Raw genomic sequence first — 18,032 nt, 5'->3', positions numbered from 1 at the left:
GGCGGGTGGGTACACTGATTGACGGGCCGGCGGGCCTATCGGCGCCCAGGCCGGAACGAGGAACATTCCAGATGGTTCTGGAAGCGGAGGATTTTCTCGAACAGTCCACTCAGAGGGATAAAATATAACCCAATATATAGCTCAAGCCGAGCCAGCATCACTCCTACCCGCTCTCTCCGTGTGTGGAACGACCCGCCGCTGAACATTCCCAACTGGACCATTTATTGACGAGCAAGGTATGGATAATGATATGCCAAGATAAAATGTTGTTTTAATGTCATTTTTATTAATAACGTAATTAAACAAACCTATGAATGCTCTCTTTGTTTTTTGTTCTGTTTGTTTGACTACTACTATACTGAGCTTGACATTTTTTTTATGAATTCGACGTTGACATCATGACATGACATGCCATACTGTTTGTTTTATCATTTTAATTTCATGATACATACTTAATGTAGGCTATCATGTTCTTTTTATTTCGCGTGGGGGAAAAACTCCAAAAATGTAACTCTCTCACTGTAGCCTCTCACTTAATTGTGGCTGGTGTTCAGATTACATGGCACACTTGTCTCTTGTCCGGCCACGCCAGCTGACATGTCATGAAGTCTTTGTTAATTACTTGGAAAGGCAGACTGCTGCAGCCACATGGTCCATGGACATGCATGCACATACATACTTCCAATCAGGAATGAAGAGACCCAACTAACAATAATCTGCTTAAACATTTAAATGTAGGCTAATTCAGATCTGAATTAAAATCCCAATAAAGAACTGGCCATCGTTTATTTAAATTTGGCATGGTGATAAGTGAGTTGCATACTTGCTCTCGTTTCACATTTCCATTGGGTGCTGGAGAGTGCTGGTAGCTTCTAGAAACTTGTCATTTGCAGATGGAGCCACTAGGGGGAGTAGTCACCTATGAGTATTCCACTGAGCTGAATGCATCTTATACTCTTAGTTACAGCCATCATGTGCTTTGGAAGTCTGATTAACCCAAGTGAGGTCCCATCCCACACACAATTCAATTCAATTCAAAGGGCTTTATTGGCATGAGAAAACATACGTTTACATTGCCAAAGCAGAAAGAACAATACAACAATACAGTAATACAATCAAAACAAAAATGATGTACTTTGAAGGTCAGAATCTTCAATAGATCAACTTCTATGTACCCAATCTATGTACCCAATCACCCATCACTCGATGCACACACACACACACACACACACACACACACACACACACACCATTATTTCAGTTATATCTTCAATGGATGGTGGTTGGTGTCACCATTCAATGCATACCACAGTTTCTCACAATTATCTTGTAATTACTGAAATAATTCTCTGTAAGAATTAATTAATTCCATCATCAATTAAAGTATTAAATGGCATCAAATAGTTATTATTTTAGGAGAGGTGTATGAATACTAAAATGTTATTTTAAAGTTGTTTGATTATGGTCTTCGTTATACTAATGTATACTTATTCCATTGAGCCATTGTCTCACACTCAAGTGGCACGTGTATGCATTTATATATTATGTACTATGCATGTGTTACGTGCCAATGCATTCATTGCATTGTGATACTGTTATTGCGCTCATAACATGGGCTTATGCCACAGTTATATGTTATATTGTGATATAAGTGTTTTGTGAAACGCAGCGACTTCGAGCCCAAGCCAAATCGCCCTTGCTGCACAATAAAACATATTAGTTACCTCGTCTTAATATTAACTCGGGTAGTAATGAATTTTAACACCCCAAATGTCCAATTGCAAAGTAGTATTTTAGTCCAGATTCAGACTCTGTTTGAGAAGGATGGTTAATAGAAATGAATGCAGCAGAACAGAAAGGATGAGCTGTCACACCAGCTGCTTGTTTGAAACTGGACCCCTACTGAGTCTGCTGAACTCCTAATTAGTAGTGACACAAGTTAATCTCTACAAAAAAAAGATGCAGTGGGGGTGCAGTACAAATAATTTAATAAAATATCAGATTAATAATAATCTATTCTTATTTTGGGTAATCATGATTGATTATATATAAATATATATTTATTTTCATTCCAAAACAAAAAACATCTCAAGCTTTGAGGCTGTGAGCTTGTAATAGATTGTCTATTTAATATATTTATCTGCAGGACCCCATTGTGCGACAAATAGGGCTTATTCATGGTTATGTTTTTGTTGCATTCCTATTTCCTAAGCCAATCATTGGTGACCAGCAGCAGTGGTTCCCTATGAAGGCACAAAGAGTCTCCTTTGTGTATATATTACAGTTACAGATACAATATTGTAACGGTGCATTACATCACCGGCGGTAGTGACTCACCCTGCCGGTGTGGAGACCAATGGACAATGACATCAGTATTCTGTCAGTTACAGACTATACAGAGGCTTATGCGTAGGTCTTACTCGGCTTCTTATAATAACTTCCAGATTTTAGATCCGTGATGGAGTGAAACAAAATTTTCAGTTTTAAACTGCAACCACTTAAGCCTTGTTTTAGAAATTGCTTGAAAATATTTGATGTTATTGGAATTTTATTTAAAACAAAATCTGGACATTTTCACCTAAGGACGACAGCTTTAAAGTGATCAACAGTCAATTAAAACACAAACTAAATGAAATTCACAGCTTCTGAATCTGAACCATAATGGCCTCTTCTGTACTCTGTGTTCAGATGCCTGAGGCACACGACCAGCCAATGGAGGAGGAGGCTGAGACCTTTGCCTTCCAGGCTGAGATCGCTCAGCTGATGTCTCTGATCATCAACACCTTCTACTCCAACAAAGAGATCTTCCTCAGGGAGCTCATCTCCAACTCCTCAGATGTAAGTCTAGTCTACCATTAATGTTTCATTCTGATTTACTGTCATTAAATTACAGCCTCACTGAGAACGTCGCTGGCCAATATATGTATTGTATACAGTACATACATGTAGAGATATTAACGCTGCAATCCATAACTCGTTTCTGGAAATAAACTTTTATTGCAGTTTGTCTACCTGCTCTTCTAATTGAGAAATGTAATGTGCTGTAGGACACCTACTGGTTGACTGAATGATGCAGTTTTCATGTATTTTTCCCCAAATGGAGTTGTTTGAAACCATTTAGGCATTATAAAAAAGACACAAACTGGAAATAACCTAAATTAAAAGCAGGTTAAAATCGATGACTGCATTGGTTGACTTTATTTCTTCAGGCACTGGACAAAATCCGCTATGAGAGCCTCACTGATCCGTCCAAAATGGACTCTGGCAAAGACCTAAGGATCGAAATCATTCCCAACAAAGAGGACCGCACCCTGACCCTGATCGACACAGGCATCGGCATGACCAAGGCCGACCTCATCAACAACCTGGGAACCATCGCCAAGTCTGGCACCAAGGCCTTCATGGAGGCTCTGCAGGCGGGAGCGGACATCTCCATGATCGGGCAGTTTGGTGTGGGTTTCTACTCCGCCTACCTGGTGGCAGAGAGGGTGACGGTGATCACCAAGCACAATGATGATGAGCAATACATCTGGGAGTCTTCAGCGGGGGGCTCCTTCACTGTCAAAGTAGACACCGGTAAGTAACACGGTACACCTACTGAACAGTTGTTTCTTATGTGTGTGTGTCCGTATGAGCACGGAATGTGCTCAGCTGATTGAAGAGCGCCCCTCACTTCACACAAGTGTGACTTTTTGTTTACATTTATGTGTTAAGCCATTAAAACCGGGAAAGCATCTGTGTCATTTTAGAGAATAGCACACTTTGGCATATAGCATACTTTTTCTATTAAAAAACAGCAGATACACAAGCTTTGTAGATCTTCCATTTTGTCTTTGAATATGTATATTTTAAACACAAACATGTTTTACTCAATGTTCAGAAAACTGTTACGATTTAGAAGACATTTGTAGAATTGCACTCGGGTCAATTAATTGAAACTAATTCAACAGCTGCACTTCATAATGTATGTGTTTTTTAATTCATTGCTACTGGTGCTACTTTCTGTACACTAACCTGTGTTTTTTTTGTGAACCTGTGTTTCCCGCTGTTAGGTGAGTCAATGGGACGAGGGACCAAGGTGATCCTGTTCCTGAAGGACGATCAGTCGGAGTACATCGAGGAGAAGCGCGTCAAAGAAATCGTGAAGAAGCACTCTCAGTTCATCGGCTACCCCATCACACTCTTTGTAAGTACACACAAACCTGGGATACAAGTACCATACAGTTGTTCACCCATAATACAATGTGTGCCAGTTGGTAGACCTATTTCTGTTTCTCAGTGAAACTCTTCACAACAAGGTCTGTGGATTATCGTAACTAGGACGTGATTTGTAATTTCTAGAACAGAAGGACTTCCAGATGAGTGGAACTATTCTCAAACGACCGCAGTCATTTTCAATTGTTATTTTCTTTCTTCACTTTCAGATGGAGAAGGAGCGCGACAAAGAGGTGAGTGACGACGAGGCTGAGGAAGAGGAGAAGGAAGAGAAGGAGAAGGAAAAGGACAAAGACAAAGACGCAGAAGATGACGACAAGCCCGAGATCGAGGATGTGGGCTCGGACGAAGAGCACGATCACGACCACGACCACGACACGTGTGGGGAGAAGAAAAAGAAGAAGAAGAAGATCAAGGAGAAGTACATCGACCAGGAGGAGCTGAACAAGGTCAAGCCCCTCTGGACCCGCAACCCTGACGACATCAACAACGAGGAGTACGGAGAGTTCTACAAGAGTCTGACCAACGACTGGGAGGACCACCTGGCTGTCAAGGTAAACCCTGGAGGATAGGAATTTCAAATAGAAATGTTTATACGGATTGTGGATGGCTAATGTCTCCACATGATATGATATGTTTTTTGTTGTGGCTTTCGCCTGTATTTTTTATGGAGGGATAGACAGTAGGCTGACAGGAAATGGAGGGGGGGGGGGGGGGGGTGGGTGACGACAACCGTGACATGCAGTAAAGGCCGTCGGGATTGGGAGTCGAACCCGCGCACACTGCCACTCTGGACTACCAGCCAAGGTGCCTGGACCTCTGAGCCACGGCCCAGGCCATAATATGATATATAGTTAGATATGAGTAATTTATTATTTGTATGAATCTGTACATACCGATACTTAATAATGTCGTACCTTTATGCCAGTTTGGTCTGTCAAAGTTTCAAGCGCAAACCAAGAGATGGTCACAGCTTTTAAAGTGACTATGCATTGCATTTGATTTATTTAAAATACAATTTAACATCTGAATGTCATAGTCTTCAAATGAAACTTTGCCCTCCATAGTAGTACAAGATGGTTTATTATGCTGTTTCATCCCCCACAGCACTTTTCTGTGGAGGGTCAATTGGAGTTCCGCGCCCTCCTGTTTGTTCCTCGCCGCGCGCCCTTCGACCTGTTTGAGAACAAGAAGAAGAAGAACAACATCAAGCTGTACGTTCGCAGGGTCTTCATCATGGACAACTGTGACGAACTGATTCCTGAATACCTCAGTGAGTAAGAACAGGACTGGAGGGATTCTTCAAACCGGTATAGCAAACAAGAAAGCACGTACATCCACTCAATAAAGTGCCAGGTGCAGGACAGAAGTGAAAAATCCCCAAAAATATATAAAGTCTGCACACTGGATCATGCTCCAAAGATGCTACATTTATTGGCCTCCACCATAGCTCCACGAGAGAGAGAGAGAGAGTCCTGGTCTAGGAAGTATGTAGGGTTTAAGTACAGTGAAACAGTTCCCTGTATGTACATACAGACTACAGTAGAACCTTGTTTTGGTTCTAATCGCTTGAGGCAATGTCTCTTAGCCTTTCCAGTTGACCTCTCCACTACTGTATGGAGGTTGAGTTAACCAGGAACATTATGGTTTAAAATCTTCTGTTCATTGAACGCGGAACAATGAAAAGTTCTAAACATCGACTGTTGGTTCTCTCTGTAGACTTCGTCAAGGGTGTGGTGGACTCTGAGGATCTCCCTCTGAACATCTCCAGAGAGATGCTGCAGCAGAGTAAGATCCTCAAGGTGATCCGCAAGAACCTGGTGAAGAAATGCATGGAGCTGTTCACCGAGCTGGCCGAGGACAAGGAGAACTACAAGAAATACTACGATCAGTTCTCGAAGAATATCAAGGTAATAAAGAAATGCCACCAATGGTTATTTAAGAATATCAACGTAATTAAATACAGAAATATTACCATTAGTTATATGAGAATATCACAGTATTAAAGAAATACCACCAACCGTTTTTGAGTGGTGCAACCACTCCAAGGAACAGCAATGTCCGTGTTCACCTTATGTGTTGGTTCACCTAGTATGTGACGTTAATGAGCACCAGTATGAGGAGTACCAGTATGGGCGCTGTTGTGCCAGAAACAGAGAGAGAGAGAGAGACAGTGCTGCACTGTTGCCTATGAGAGAGACAGAGAGAGGTTGGGGGGGGGGGGGGGGGGGGAGTTGCACCACTCAGTTCACACGGGTGTGATTTTTTAAAGAATATCAAGGTAATGCAGAAATAGTATTCACCATTCTCTTAAGAATGCGCTGTCATGTTGTCATTAATGAGGTGTAGAAGGACTTCTGGCAGCCATTTTGTCATGTGTGTAGGTATTTCCCATGGAGTGTAATATGAAGTGTCTGCATGAATTAAATTCAGAATATTATCTTTGGAATGAATATGAAACTTGATCTTCTTTGGTGAATTAAAATTATTAGAAATGTTAAAGGAATATACATGAAAGGTAACTGTTCCAGTTCGTCTGTCTGACCTTTTAAAGGGCCATCTGTCTGCATTTTCAACAGCCACCTGTCTGATCCCCTGTGATAATCTGCTTCAAATGTCCTTTAGAGGGTCTTTACTGCCACCTTATGGTCTGTCTAGGTGAAGGCAAAGCTTGGCTTAATGACTAATGTCATGTGATCAACAACCCTATTTTAGAAAAAGCCCATAATAAAATGTTACTAAGCTGGTGTGTTACACTGAAAAAAATCATGGATTAAAGTTCTCAGTCGCACGTTATGTTTTCATACTGTTTCACCAATTGCACATTACATTTTCAATTGTGAGATGTTATTTTGCTTTAATTCATGCTTTCTGTGGTCTTTGTCTTTTTGTACTGTAGCTTGGAATCCATGAGGACTCTCAGAACAGGAAGAGGCTGTCAGAGCTGCTCCGTTACCACACCTCAGCCTCCGGAGACGAGCTGGTCTCCCTGAAGGACTACGTCACACGCATGAAGGACACCCAGAAACACATCTACTACATCACCGGTGAGGACCGCATGCACGTCTGCACACCTTTCATTTAGAGTTGTTTTCCGATACCGATACCAGTATGCCTAAAATGCTGATATTGGTGAGTATACCAGTTGATTTTGCACTACTGCAGTGGTTCTCAAACCTTTTAATTTCAATGATCCCCATAACTCTCAGAGTAGGTCAATTTGGAACCCCCTCAAGGAACCCTGAGTTTCCCTGGACCCCACTTTGAGAACGACTGTCTGAGATTTTTTTATTATAAAAAAATGGGATTGGTACTCTGTATTGATCGATACTCTATAATTTTAAGAATAGAGCATTTGAATATTTTCAGAAAGAGCAAAGGTCTAACCCTCAATCTGTGATTTCTTCACCTGGCTGACAGTAGGAACAATAGTATACAACTAAAACATAATTTTACATACAGTATTGGGGGTTTTCACAAATCACACATTAGGATTTTATTTTTCTTTAATCCATGTTATATATCCGATGTTCTTTGGTGAAAAGTAACATTATGTGTTTACCCCATGTTTCAGGTGAGACCAAAGACCAGGTGGCCAACTCCGCCTTTGTCGAGCGGCTGCGCAAAGCTGGCCTGGAGGTCATCTACATGATCGAACCCATCGATGAGTACTGTGTGCAGCAGCTGAAGGAGTTCGAGGGAAAGAGTCTGGTCTCAGTAACCAAGGAGGGCCTGGAGCTGCCTGCTGATGAGGACGAGAAGAAGAGGCAGGAGGACAAGAAATCTCAGTTTGAGAACCTCTGTAAGATCATGAAGGACATCCTGGAGAAGAAGGTGGAGAAGGTGAGTTTCCTGCAGTGGCTGAGATAGATTGTTTTTCCACCATTTGAACCCCAGGCCAGAATGCCTACTTCTGACGGGGGAACATTCAACGCAGCGTGTTGTAAGCTTGTAGATTGGCTATTTTTTAGAAAAGAGATTTGGTGTAAACGGGAATAAGTGGTCCAAGTTGTGCGTTCTCACCAAAAGATCACTTGAAGCACTCCACTTTGGTTGTGCTGGTCAGTGTTGATGGTGGGAAGCCAACAATTTTCAATTTGGAGCAAAGATACAGAGGTGGCAGAACCCTTAGTTCGGGTCGCCAAAATCATCACATAGTGACTTTGGTTATGTGAGCACTGAGCGGACATCAACACACAAGGCACTGATCAGATTGGGCCACCACGGCCGTTTATTAGGATAAATGCGCTTTTAGGCGCGCAGCATTAAATGCAACTCAAAAATGTCTTTAAAGAACAGAACAGCCCTTCCCTTTTAACCTTCCCTGGAAGGTGGCGCAGGCGCGTACACTTGGCCATGAGACCGACGTACTTCTGTTTCTATTCATCAATTATCTCTGTCTCTGTACTATGGACTATCAATAAAGGACAAATATAATAATAATATAAGACACAATAATAAAGACAAGACATTTTGGTGAAGTTGTAAATAGCACATATTTGAATTATTTTTTATCTTGATTACACCCCTAAAACGGTCTGTGCTTGTCCATCCACAGGTCACCGTGTCCAACCGCCTGGTTTCATCTCCCTGCTGCATTGTCACCAGCACCTACGGTTGGACGGCTAATATGGAGAGGATCATGAAGGCGCAGGCCCTCAGAGATAACTCCACCATGGGCTACATGGCCGCCAAGAAGCACCTGGAGGTCAACCCAGACCACCCTATCGTGGAGACGCTCAGGCAGAAGGCGGAGGCGGACAAGAACGACAAGTCGGTCAAAGACCTGGTCATCTTGCTGTTTGAGACGGCCCTGCTGTCCTCTGGGTTCACACTGGACGACCCTCAGACTCACTCCAACCGCATCTACAGGATGATCAAACTGGGACTGGGTGAGTGCCACTGTGTGTGTGTGTGTGTGGGGGGGGGGGGTGCTGTAGCTCAACTAATAGTTATTTTTCTTTATATAATCTATTGTATCATCTTTGACATACTATAAGATGGATATGGCTGAACACCGTTTTGTGGTTTCTAATCTATCTAATTAAAATCGGGAAAACATCTGTGTCAGTTGAGGTTTTTGCGTTGACTATTCAAAAGTAACAGCAAGCTCACACGTCACTTAGTGCCGCGCTGCGAGCTTGTACATCTGATAGTTTTGAACATTTTTTTTAAATGTGTGAGAACTACTGATTTAGGAAGCATTTTTAGAATCTGCCTCAGGTCTTAATAAGGGAAAACCCTTCCCGTGAAATGGCAGTAGAAGGGGAAAAAACGAATCTCCTCTTCCTCCATCTCCGCTCCAGGTATTGACGAAGATGACCTGGGCTCAGATGAGCCTGCTTCGGCCCCCGTGGTGGAGGACATGCCCCCTCTGGAAGGGGATGATGACACATCCAGGATGGAGGAGGTCGATTAGTTTGACCCCCCTGCTGTTTGTTCCTATACCCGCTAGCAATAGGGTAATAGTGTTATACAAAATTACATTTTGATGTACCTGGAATGTCCCTCTGAGCTAATAAGACCCCCATAGCATTCACACACTGTTGAAGAACAATCGTTCCTTATGAAGGTTTATTCGATTTATTTTTTCTTGTTTTTCGGTTACTTTCATTCCGTAAGATGTTGGGGATTTTTTATTTTTTCATAAAAGAGATTCAATGTTCTATTACTTGTTTTGTATGCTGAGTTGCTTTTGAAGCATTTTTGTTGTTGTATTTATTGACATTCCAGCATTTGTTTGCGTGGTCTAATACTGTAAATATTCTGAAAATAATTGATACTGTTATTTGAAATGGTGGAACCCAGAAATAAAGGTTTACCACGTTTACCACCAGTCACGCCTTGTGCAGTCTTTGTGCTAGATGGATAGAAACACTGTTCTAGATTCGAGAGAGGAATATTTATTTTAAACTCATCCCAGTCAGGGTCAGCGAAGCTTCACTTACTGTATTTGTATGTTTAAAGTTAAGATTTCAGATGTGAAGTTCTAATCCGATTTACATCATTATAACCTTATTACATCACAATATTAAGAATTACAAGTTGGAATAGCATCCCCCCAAAATATATCTTATGAATTTAGGAAACCACTCCAAATGCTGCATGGTTTTGTCTCAGTCGCTCGATCAGTCAACTCAGCATCTTACCATGAAAAGCATTCAGGTTCGGGTTCTGTGTCCATACCATAGTCACTTTGTAGTGTGCATCTAACCCACTGAGCTACACTTCCACACTGCCAGATGGGGGCGGTATTTGAGCAATTATTATTATTAGCAATATTATATCTATCTATAATTCTATATCATCATCATTATTAGTCATTACATTTGCTGCACAAACAATTGCAGCTTTAATGTCTTGGTTGGTAAGCAATGTCGTGAAAGACTATAGGGAGGCCTATATTTAAGAATAAAATATGACCAAGTTCTTGAGCTTAGTCCAGTTACCCTGGGTAAACATAATACCTTTCCTTTCCTTACCATTATGGCATGCTGCTCCATTCCAAGAATTATGGACAGTCCGAGTCCACACAGTCCACAACTATTAGCCCAACCCATATGTCCCTCGGGAGCAATATTATCATTAGTCATAATAACAACAATGATGGTTTCTTAATTTAATCTCCTACAAAGCAAATAAGGTCCCGAAATTTGGCTGGCTGGCTGGTAACCGTGTCACAGGCTCAGAGTCACAGGCTCAGCTCAAGTAGCCTCGGAGACCGCAGGGCAGGCGTTTTGTTGAAGTGAACTTTCCCGGCATGAAGTCTCTTGTTGTAAAGGCAGCAACACTGCTGCTCTTGGCAACATGCATATGGAGCCTGCTATGTGACACTGTAGACCCCGAATCCGATGATAAGAACTAAGAAGGGTAACAACAGGTCATCTCGCCCCTTTGCCAACTCGCCCCCACAGCGTGGAATATCTCGCCCCAAAGCATGGATATCTCGCCCCATGTTTATTTCATGTTTAAGATGTGTATCTTCATGTGGAAGATACACTGATAAAGCATTACACTTGTTTAAAACAGGGTCCACCCTTTTCAAATTCATCAAAACATTTAGAGATGTACAAATATACATTTCTATATAAAAAAAACAGGAAAAGGGAAAAGAAACACAGTAAAGTAAAAAAGGTTATGCATCTGGGCCAACCTGTGCGCTTGTTGTCTCATGGTCACTCTGGGCAATTCAATGTTTCATTCACATTGACTAAGATTATTAACCTTTTAACCTTACACTTCTCATGCATAATGGGTTAGCACTTCAGTCATCATCGGGAAGAAGAACAACCCCACTCTGTCCCATCTAATCTCGCGTGAGCTTCAATAGAAGCTCATAGGTGGCATTAAAGATGCCCCAGGAGAGGAGCGTGCGGTGGAAGTTGAGGTGAGCCCCTCTGAACAGCATGACAACGCTGCTCCCCCTCTCTCTCCACACCGTCTGCAGCACCTCACTGCAGGGCTGGAAGGCCCCGCCTACCTTGGACTGTGACCGCGACTTTACCACGTTTATCGGGTAGAACAGGAGGCTGAGGAACGCCCCCAAGACCGCTCCACACACAAAGTCATTGACAAAATGTCCCGTCTGGCTGGTGGCCTCGGGTAGATGCTCCTTTACAGGTCCGCGGAAGGCGAAGAAAAGCATACTGCTGGGACCGGTACGTAGCAACACGGGAACTAGACCCCGGTACCACTCCCTGACCCCGTACTCGGTCAGAAGTGTCCGGAAGGTCTGTGCCGTGGTGTTGAAGCGGGCATGGTGCCGGTGGTCCTGGAGGAGAGTCTGCACCCGCTCAAACGGTGTCAGGACGCAACCCACCGTGCCGGCCAGTGCCGCGGCAAAGCTCCGCGTGGCCAGCTCTGGCATTCCGCTGCCGGCCGTTCGGTCCAGGAGCGTCCTGGAGAAGTCCTCATACAGGCCAAACATAGCCGCGCCCCTGGTGGTCTTGTGGAGCAGCGGAGGAAGCAGGCCTCGGTACAGGTGCCTCAGCCCATCCCTCTGCAGCTGCCGCACAGCCTCGATGGTCCCCAAGCCGTGCAGTTGCTGGCGGAACTGCACCTTATGGATGGGGAAGATCACCACCGTGGTTGTGATGGCCGCGAGGGAACCGCAGACGTAGTGCTTCCCGTCCCGACCCCCACCACCACTACCTGGGCCACTGGGTTTCCCGGGGGACCCTGGGGCATGGCCAAATATCCTATGCCATGGGCTGTGGTGTGGCTCCTCCGGTAGCATTACCTGTGTACTGCATAGTTCTGTAGGAATTGGATAGACTGGCCTCCAAGTACTCTGACAATAGGTACTGATGTCATAGTACTGACATCATAGACTCTAAGTACTCTGACATTCCCCACTGCAACTAATAGTAACTAGATGTTCAGACCTCACACCTATGTCGCACAGAAGGAGGCATGGCAAAAGAGATAGCGCCACCTACCCTATCCTACCTGAATTATCAAAAGAATAGTGAGAACAAAAACATTTGAGATTTGGCTTCTGAACTTCGGCACACTGGAGGTATAAATCAAAGTGGCCATTTATCCTTCCAGCAGTCTCCTCCAGTAAGTGCAGCCTCTGTGTCAGGATGGAACCCTGGTCAAGATGCAATCCAAGAACTGGAGTGCTTCCAAACAAAGTGATCACTGATCATTTAGTTTCTCCTTAGAATTGAGAAGTCGAATCAACTGCTCTGCTGTGATGAACCAACAGGAATTCAGTTTGTAAAAGAAGCGGGACATGAAGCTCATTTGACTGACTGGTGCTAGTACGTGGAGGTGGAGATGTCCAACAGAACAAAATGGAGGCCAATGGAAGCCCAGCCTAATGTCACCGAGGTTTGTGACGTTGTTCTTCCGCAGAATCTCCTTCCCTGTCTCCACCATCTTCTCCACCATTGGAACATGTTCTTTGCCGAGGGTCTTGCAGTTCCCGACATGTTTAGTAGGAACCACCAGGTAATGATGGGGGGCTCCTGGCTTGATGTCCCTAAAGCAGGAGATGTCCTCATCACTGTAAAGAAGGTCCCCGCCCTTATGTTTGCTCACAATTTTGCAGAAAATGCATTTCTCGTCAAACCCTTTGCCTTGGGCTTCCTCTGTGTCCTGGGCTCCTGCTACCATGTTGTGGCATTGACTGTCTCAGACATATGCATTTAAAAATGCATATATGGACACAGACAGTCTGTTTGTCTCCATATATGCATTTTTATACAGCATTTGGACTTTTGGAGGGAGACATTGGTCTCTCTGACTGCATGTCACATGACCCCACTATACGTCATCCAGACTGGGCTCTCATTCTGTCTGTGACAGCTGTCTGTCAGACCTGGACAAATCATTCTGTCTGTGACAGCTGTCTGTCAGTCCTGGACAAATCAGCGCCAATTTTTTATTTTATTTTTGCACATATTTAACTTAGACTCACACGTCCAATATACAGCTTTTTGTCATAACTCGTGTCACATTTGCTGTTGACAATGAAAGGAGAATTTACGTGTCTGAACAAATCGGCTTTAAATGCCATTGACAATGATAGGAATATGTCATGTGTCTGAGCAAATCGACATGTTACGTCATGATCATGTACGATAAGAGCGCCCCACACATCACATGGGTGTGATTTTTTAAATTCTGTATAAGCTTTTGGTGATGTCATGTGCATGGCATCATGTGATGTAATGTGTGTCAATATATCATACTATAGTACTAAGCGAGCTGCTTGAGGGACAGTGCAACCATACCTGAAATCCCCCATAATTGCACCATAACAACTGTTCAGCAGTTATTCAGAGTGACCAATCTTACTGTACCAACTGTATTTGTAACCATTATATTATGGGCTACCATATATTGAATATAATAAGCTATATATGGCTTTAATGGCTATAAGATTTGCCCCAAAAAGGCAGAAAAGAATGAACACACACACACACACACACACACACACACACTCAATCAATCAATCAATCAATCAATCAATCAATCAATCAATCAATCAAAATACAGTAAGAGAGGAAAAACCCAGAAAAAACCCCATACACTTAATACTCCTGTACACTAGATGGGGGTATGCACCTGATAATAAGCCACGGTTGCAACCAACGCAACCAACCCGCCAAGAGAAGAAACACATTAGCCGGCGGCCGGAAGTGCTGTGTGTGTCAGAATGTGTGTGACTTGACAGTGAGGAGGAGCAGTCAGAGAGTTGTGTATAGTCTCTGAAGGGGAGTGAGCGAGAGAGAGTGTACACACCACAATGCCAAATAAAACCAAAAAAGACAAGGTGAGTAACACAGGAGCACTTAGAAGTCTCCATATGACCACGTTAATTCAAGTTTAAGATAGCTTTACGTGCTTCTATTTCGGGATAAACCGAGGTGTGTTATGTTGCGTGTGCACAGATAAGTCCCACCAAGCAGCAGTCACCAGCAGCTAGTGGCTAGCATGCTAACGTAGCGCCTCGCTAACGGTGCTGCCGCCTGGCTGCCACCAAGTCCAAACAAACTAGTTTATGTTGATGCGCGCTGTGTTTTAGCACGCGCCAAGTGTTTGTTTATGGTATTGAAGTCATCGTTTGCTTGTTTTAAAAAGTGTAAATCCAACCGGCATCAATGTTGAGGTTGACTCAGACTGGCTGTGATTAAGTAGTGGTTTTCAAAGTGGTGTCCGGGGACCCACAGGGGTCCTTGGGTTGGTTCCAAAGGGGTCCCTACTAGCTAATTGTGTAGTAGACAGTCTAGTAGTTTAATGTAACTTAATTAAATAATTATAATTGTATAATATAATTATTGCAATATAAACAATGTGTTTCTTACATACAATGTGACATTTGCATAATGTCCTTATTTCTATTTATTTTATTTTGCACCTTGGACATCTGACCACCTCGATGTAAAAAATAAATAAATATCTATTTTGTTCAAAATGTTCAAAATATTTGGTCTAACTAAAGTACAGTATACTACTACATTATTGGAACATGCTTAATATACATTTGACAAATAAGGTCTAATATTTCTACTACAATTGCTATAAATTGCTACAAAACCTGTATATTATCCAGTCGTTTTGAGGCATAAACAAGAAGTTGAAAGACAAAACTAAGTCTGATAATGATGTACAGTGCATGTTCACATCATACATACTTTACATTTATGTATTTGTTATTATATATTCTTTTACATTTTGGACAAAATAGCCAATTTTACATGAAGGTGCCCAGATCTCCAAGTTGCCACCTATTGTATCTGTTCAAAATGTCAGTATATGTACATGCATACATGTCCATGTGCCGCCTATGCTTTGCAGAAGTTGCAGTGTTGGTCTGTGCATGGCATGACTCATTGTTCCTCACAGTTATTATACAAGCTAATAATACCTCCATCAACTCCACTGACGTTTAACCATTTCTTTTCAGGAGCCCCCTAAAAGTGGAAAAGTGGTCAAGAATGCAGGACAGGACAGCCCGGAGCTCGAGGTAGGCTAATCCCTGATTAAGTATGCAATTATTATTATGTTTCATGATTGTCAATCAGCATTCATTATAGGTTAATCCATCGTTAAGGGAATGCACTATTTGTGGCTGCTGTCTGCTGTGAGCCATTTAATAAATACCAATAGCCTACATTGAATTTAGTTGATCATTAACATCCCTACCCTTGATATTAGTGTTTTGAGATTGATTTGTGGTCTATGATGCATTATGTAAGGAGTAACTAGGTTGGTAATTTGATTTCACCACTTTCACCCTGGCATCCCTATTTTGAGCATGTCTGAAAGTGAAATAAAAAAATAACATCTACATTCCCGTGTAGAGTAGTATATTAGTATAATATAGTTATAAATTATGTATATGTTTATTAAAGGATCCCCACAAGTTAGTTGCCTGTCAGGGTGGCAAATTAATTCTTCTTTTAGTTCACCTGTCACAGTATCTGATGATTGTCCAAAATTTAACAGCCAATAGGTCTGCACTATCATTATTTGTTGGTTGGTTGGTCACCCCAGACAAGCCCTCAGGTCATTGTGACATCAGCCCCCATATATGGTGCCCAGGTCATCGTGACATCATCAGGGATGGCCTGGTGTGACACACTGCAAGATTCCATAGTAAATTGCACAGTGGTTGGTTTAGTACTGTGTACAATACCAAAGTATAAAAGTAACTACGCTAGCCTACACTCTGAGGCATCTGATTTACATTTTGTCATGTTGCTTGATGAAAATGGTAGATTCCAGAATGGTACCAGCTCACAAGGCATTGTGATACGCTGTGGATTTGTAGATCTTTCAGTGATCGAGCGTGTCATATTCAGGTCTGTCTGTCTTCTATTGTTCGACATAGAGCAGGTAATGCAACACTAGTTGCGAGAAGCCCTAGCTTATCATGTGTTTACTGTCTAGCATCTTTATTCTTTAAATATCCCATTATCGGTGTTGATTGCAGTCATATCGCAGTGATAGGTGATGACTTGTGTAATGTTGTGCCTTTTGGGAACCTCACACACGTTATTGAGGTTTGTGTGGTCTGGCAGCTCAGATTTAGATTTCTGTTGCTAAATTATTTTATGTTGATAAAATGTGTTGTTTCAAAAGCACTTGTTGCAAAATGTGAGTCCTTCCAAATCCACACTGGACTGGATTCCTCCTTTTAAAGTATATAAGCACAACTTCACTCTCACATTTTCAGTCAGTCGCTAATTTCTTCAACTTGAAAACACATTTCCTTCGACAATGCAGTGCCAGGGTAGCCTATCTGGTTACTGTAGTATCTTTAGCAGTCAATGAGGAATACTAGATGATGAGAAACAGAAATGTAGAGTTGTATGACATAATATTGAATTAATAGCATATTTGATTGACAATTTGCAACTAGAATTGTTTTAAGTCAACACGAGAATGCAACGTACAAGAATGTGACGTGAAAGGAATCATGGTCATTTAGAAATGAGATTGCATAGATGTATGAATCAGGATTCTATTTAGATTACTACATTTCCATGCCAGACGACACTTATTTTTTCCAGACTGTTGCTGTCTAGTATAAGCAACTTTCCTATCCAAAACGTTAAAACAAAAAACGAGAGCTGGCCGTCATTGCTTACTGTTTTTTAGATGGGGAAGCAGTTTTCTTCAAAGTTGCGTATACTGACAGATGTATCACTTTACACTAATGAGCATAAAATTCTCTTTACAACTGCGTCTGATTATTGAGTCCACTGCGCACAGAACTATGGTACAGACACAGAGTAGACTAGTACAGATTACAGAATATATAAAAAGAAGTGTACTAAAAATTCACTTGATGATTTATTCCATATATTAGCACAGCTGGGAAGAGAGGAAAAACGTTTTCAGCCACTGGATTTCATCACTCTTAGAACTGCTTTTCTGAGAAGCCCTTCTAAAGGTGTGGCCAGTCGTGTATGATTGCGCTGATGACGTCATCTCTGACAGCTTATTTCTCTCTGCCTCAAATCGGTCAGGCATGTGTAACGGGTGGCACATTTCGTCACTGACGCAGGAACGCAACACGACTGCACACCGCTGATGTAGTCACGCTGAAATGGAAAAAAATTCAGCCATGCAAGCAGCATTCGAAGAGTTGAGTCCCTCCTTCCCAGTCCCAAACCTGTGTTGATATTCTTAAGTCTGTGCAGTCTGAACCCCCTGCCCCCTCCCATCTCTCTCTCTCTCTCTCTCTCTCTCTCTCTCTCTCTCTCTCTCTCTCTCTCTCTGGGTAGTAATCCCCATGGTTATCTGCCCTCACTCCTCGATCTGCTAATGCGCCAACCCCGTGTCAAATTGAAATAGCCGGG

The 18,032-nt window shown here is 42.5% G+C and overlaps 3 protein-coding genes across 4 annotated transcripts in view; 2 read left to right on the top strand and 1 right to left on the bottom strand.

Annotated features, from left to right (window-relative positions):
• Positions 1–94: 94 nt before the first annotated feature.
• LOC308333707 (heat shock protein HSP 90-alpha-like) lies at positions 95–10,051 on the top strand. Its single transcript, XM_080790160.1, has 11 exons — positions 95–236; positions 2,689–2,838; positions 3,210–3,576; positions 4,053–4,186; positions 4,425–4,769; positions 5,323–5,488; positions 5,935–6,125; positions 7,115–7,262; positions 7,790–8,058; positions 8,774–9,107; positions 9,522–10,051. Exons 2-11 carry the CDS (start codon positions 2,689–2,691, stop codon positions 9,632–9,634), a joined length of 2,217 nt encoding a protein of 738 aa, XP_080646286.1. The 5' UTR covers positions 95–236; the 3' UTR covers positions 9,635–10,051.
• A 1,470-nt stretch (positions 10,052–11,521) lies between these two features.
• LOC308334563 (mitochondrial nicotinamide adenine dinucleotide transporter SLC25A51-like) lies at positions 11,522–13,335 on the bottom strand (the record flags this gene model as incomplete). Its single annotated transcript, XM_080791361.1, has 2 exons — positions 11,522–12,393; positions 13,047–13,335. 2 exons carry the CDS (start codon positions 13,333–13,335, stop codon positions 11,522–11,524), a joined length of 1,161 nt encoding a protein of 386 aa, XP_080647487.1.
• A 1,064-nt stretch (positions 13,336–14,399) lies between these two features.
• LOC308334446 (serine/threonine-protein phosphatase 2A 56 kDa regulatory subunit gamma isoform-like) overlaps positions 14,400–18,032 on the top strand; it is a 45,755-nt gene continuing 42,122 nt past the window's right edge. For both annotated transcript variants that reach the window (XM_080791196.1, XM_080791195.1), the window contains exons 1-2: positions 14,400–14,497; positions 15,632–15,691. In XM_080791196.1, the coding sequence (XP_080647322.1) occupies positions 14,471–14,497; positions 15,632–15,691 (87 nt within the window). In that variant the 5' untranslated portion in view covers positions 14,400–14,470. The remainder of the gene's footprint in view (positions 14,498–15,631; positions 15,692–18,032) is intronic.

Source organism: Protomyctophum bolini (genome assembly GCF_963924005.1).
Source record: "Protomyctophum bolini genome assembly, chromosome: 19".
NCBI lineage: Eukaryota > Metazoa > Chordata > Actinopteri > Myctophiformes > Myctophidae > Protomyctophum > Protomyctophum bolini.
This window is presented reverse-complemented; position numbering and strand designations above follow the sequence as displayed.

Excerpts from the sequence above, each read along its gene's own strand:
- LOC308333707 (XM_080790160.1), top strand. The coding sequence starts at position 2,689 with ATGCCTGAGGCACACGACCAGCCAATGGAGGAGGAGGCTGAGACCTTT. Across the intron at positions 2,839-3,209 it reads TCATCTCCAACTCCTCAGAT|GCACTGGACAAAATCCGCTA; the intron begins GTAAGTCTAGTC and ends TTATTTCTTCAG. Across the intron at positions 5,489-5,934 it reads ACTGATTCCTGAATACCTCA|ACTTCGTCAAGGGTGTGGTG; the intron begins GTGAGTAAGAAC and ends TTCTCTCTGTAG.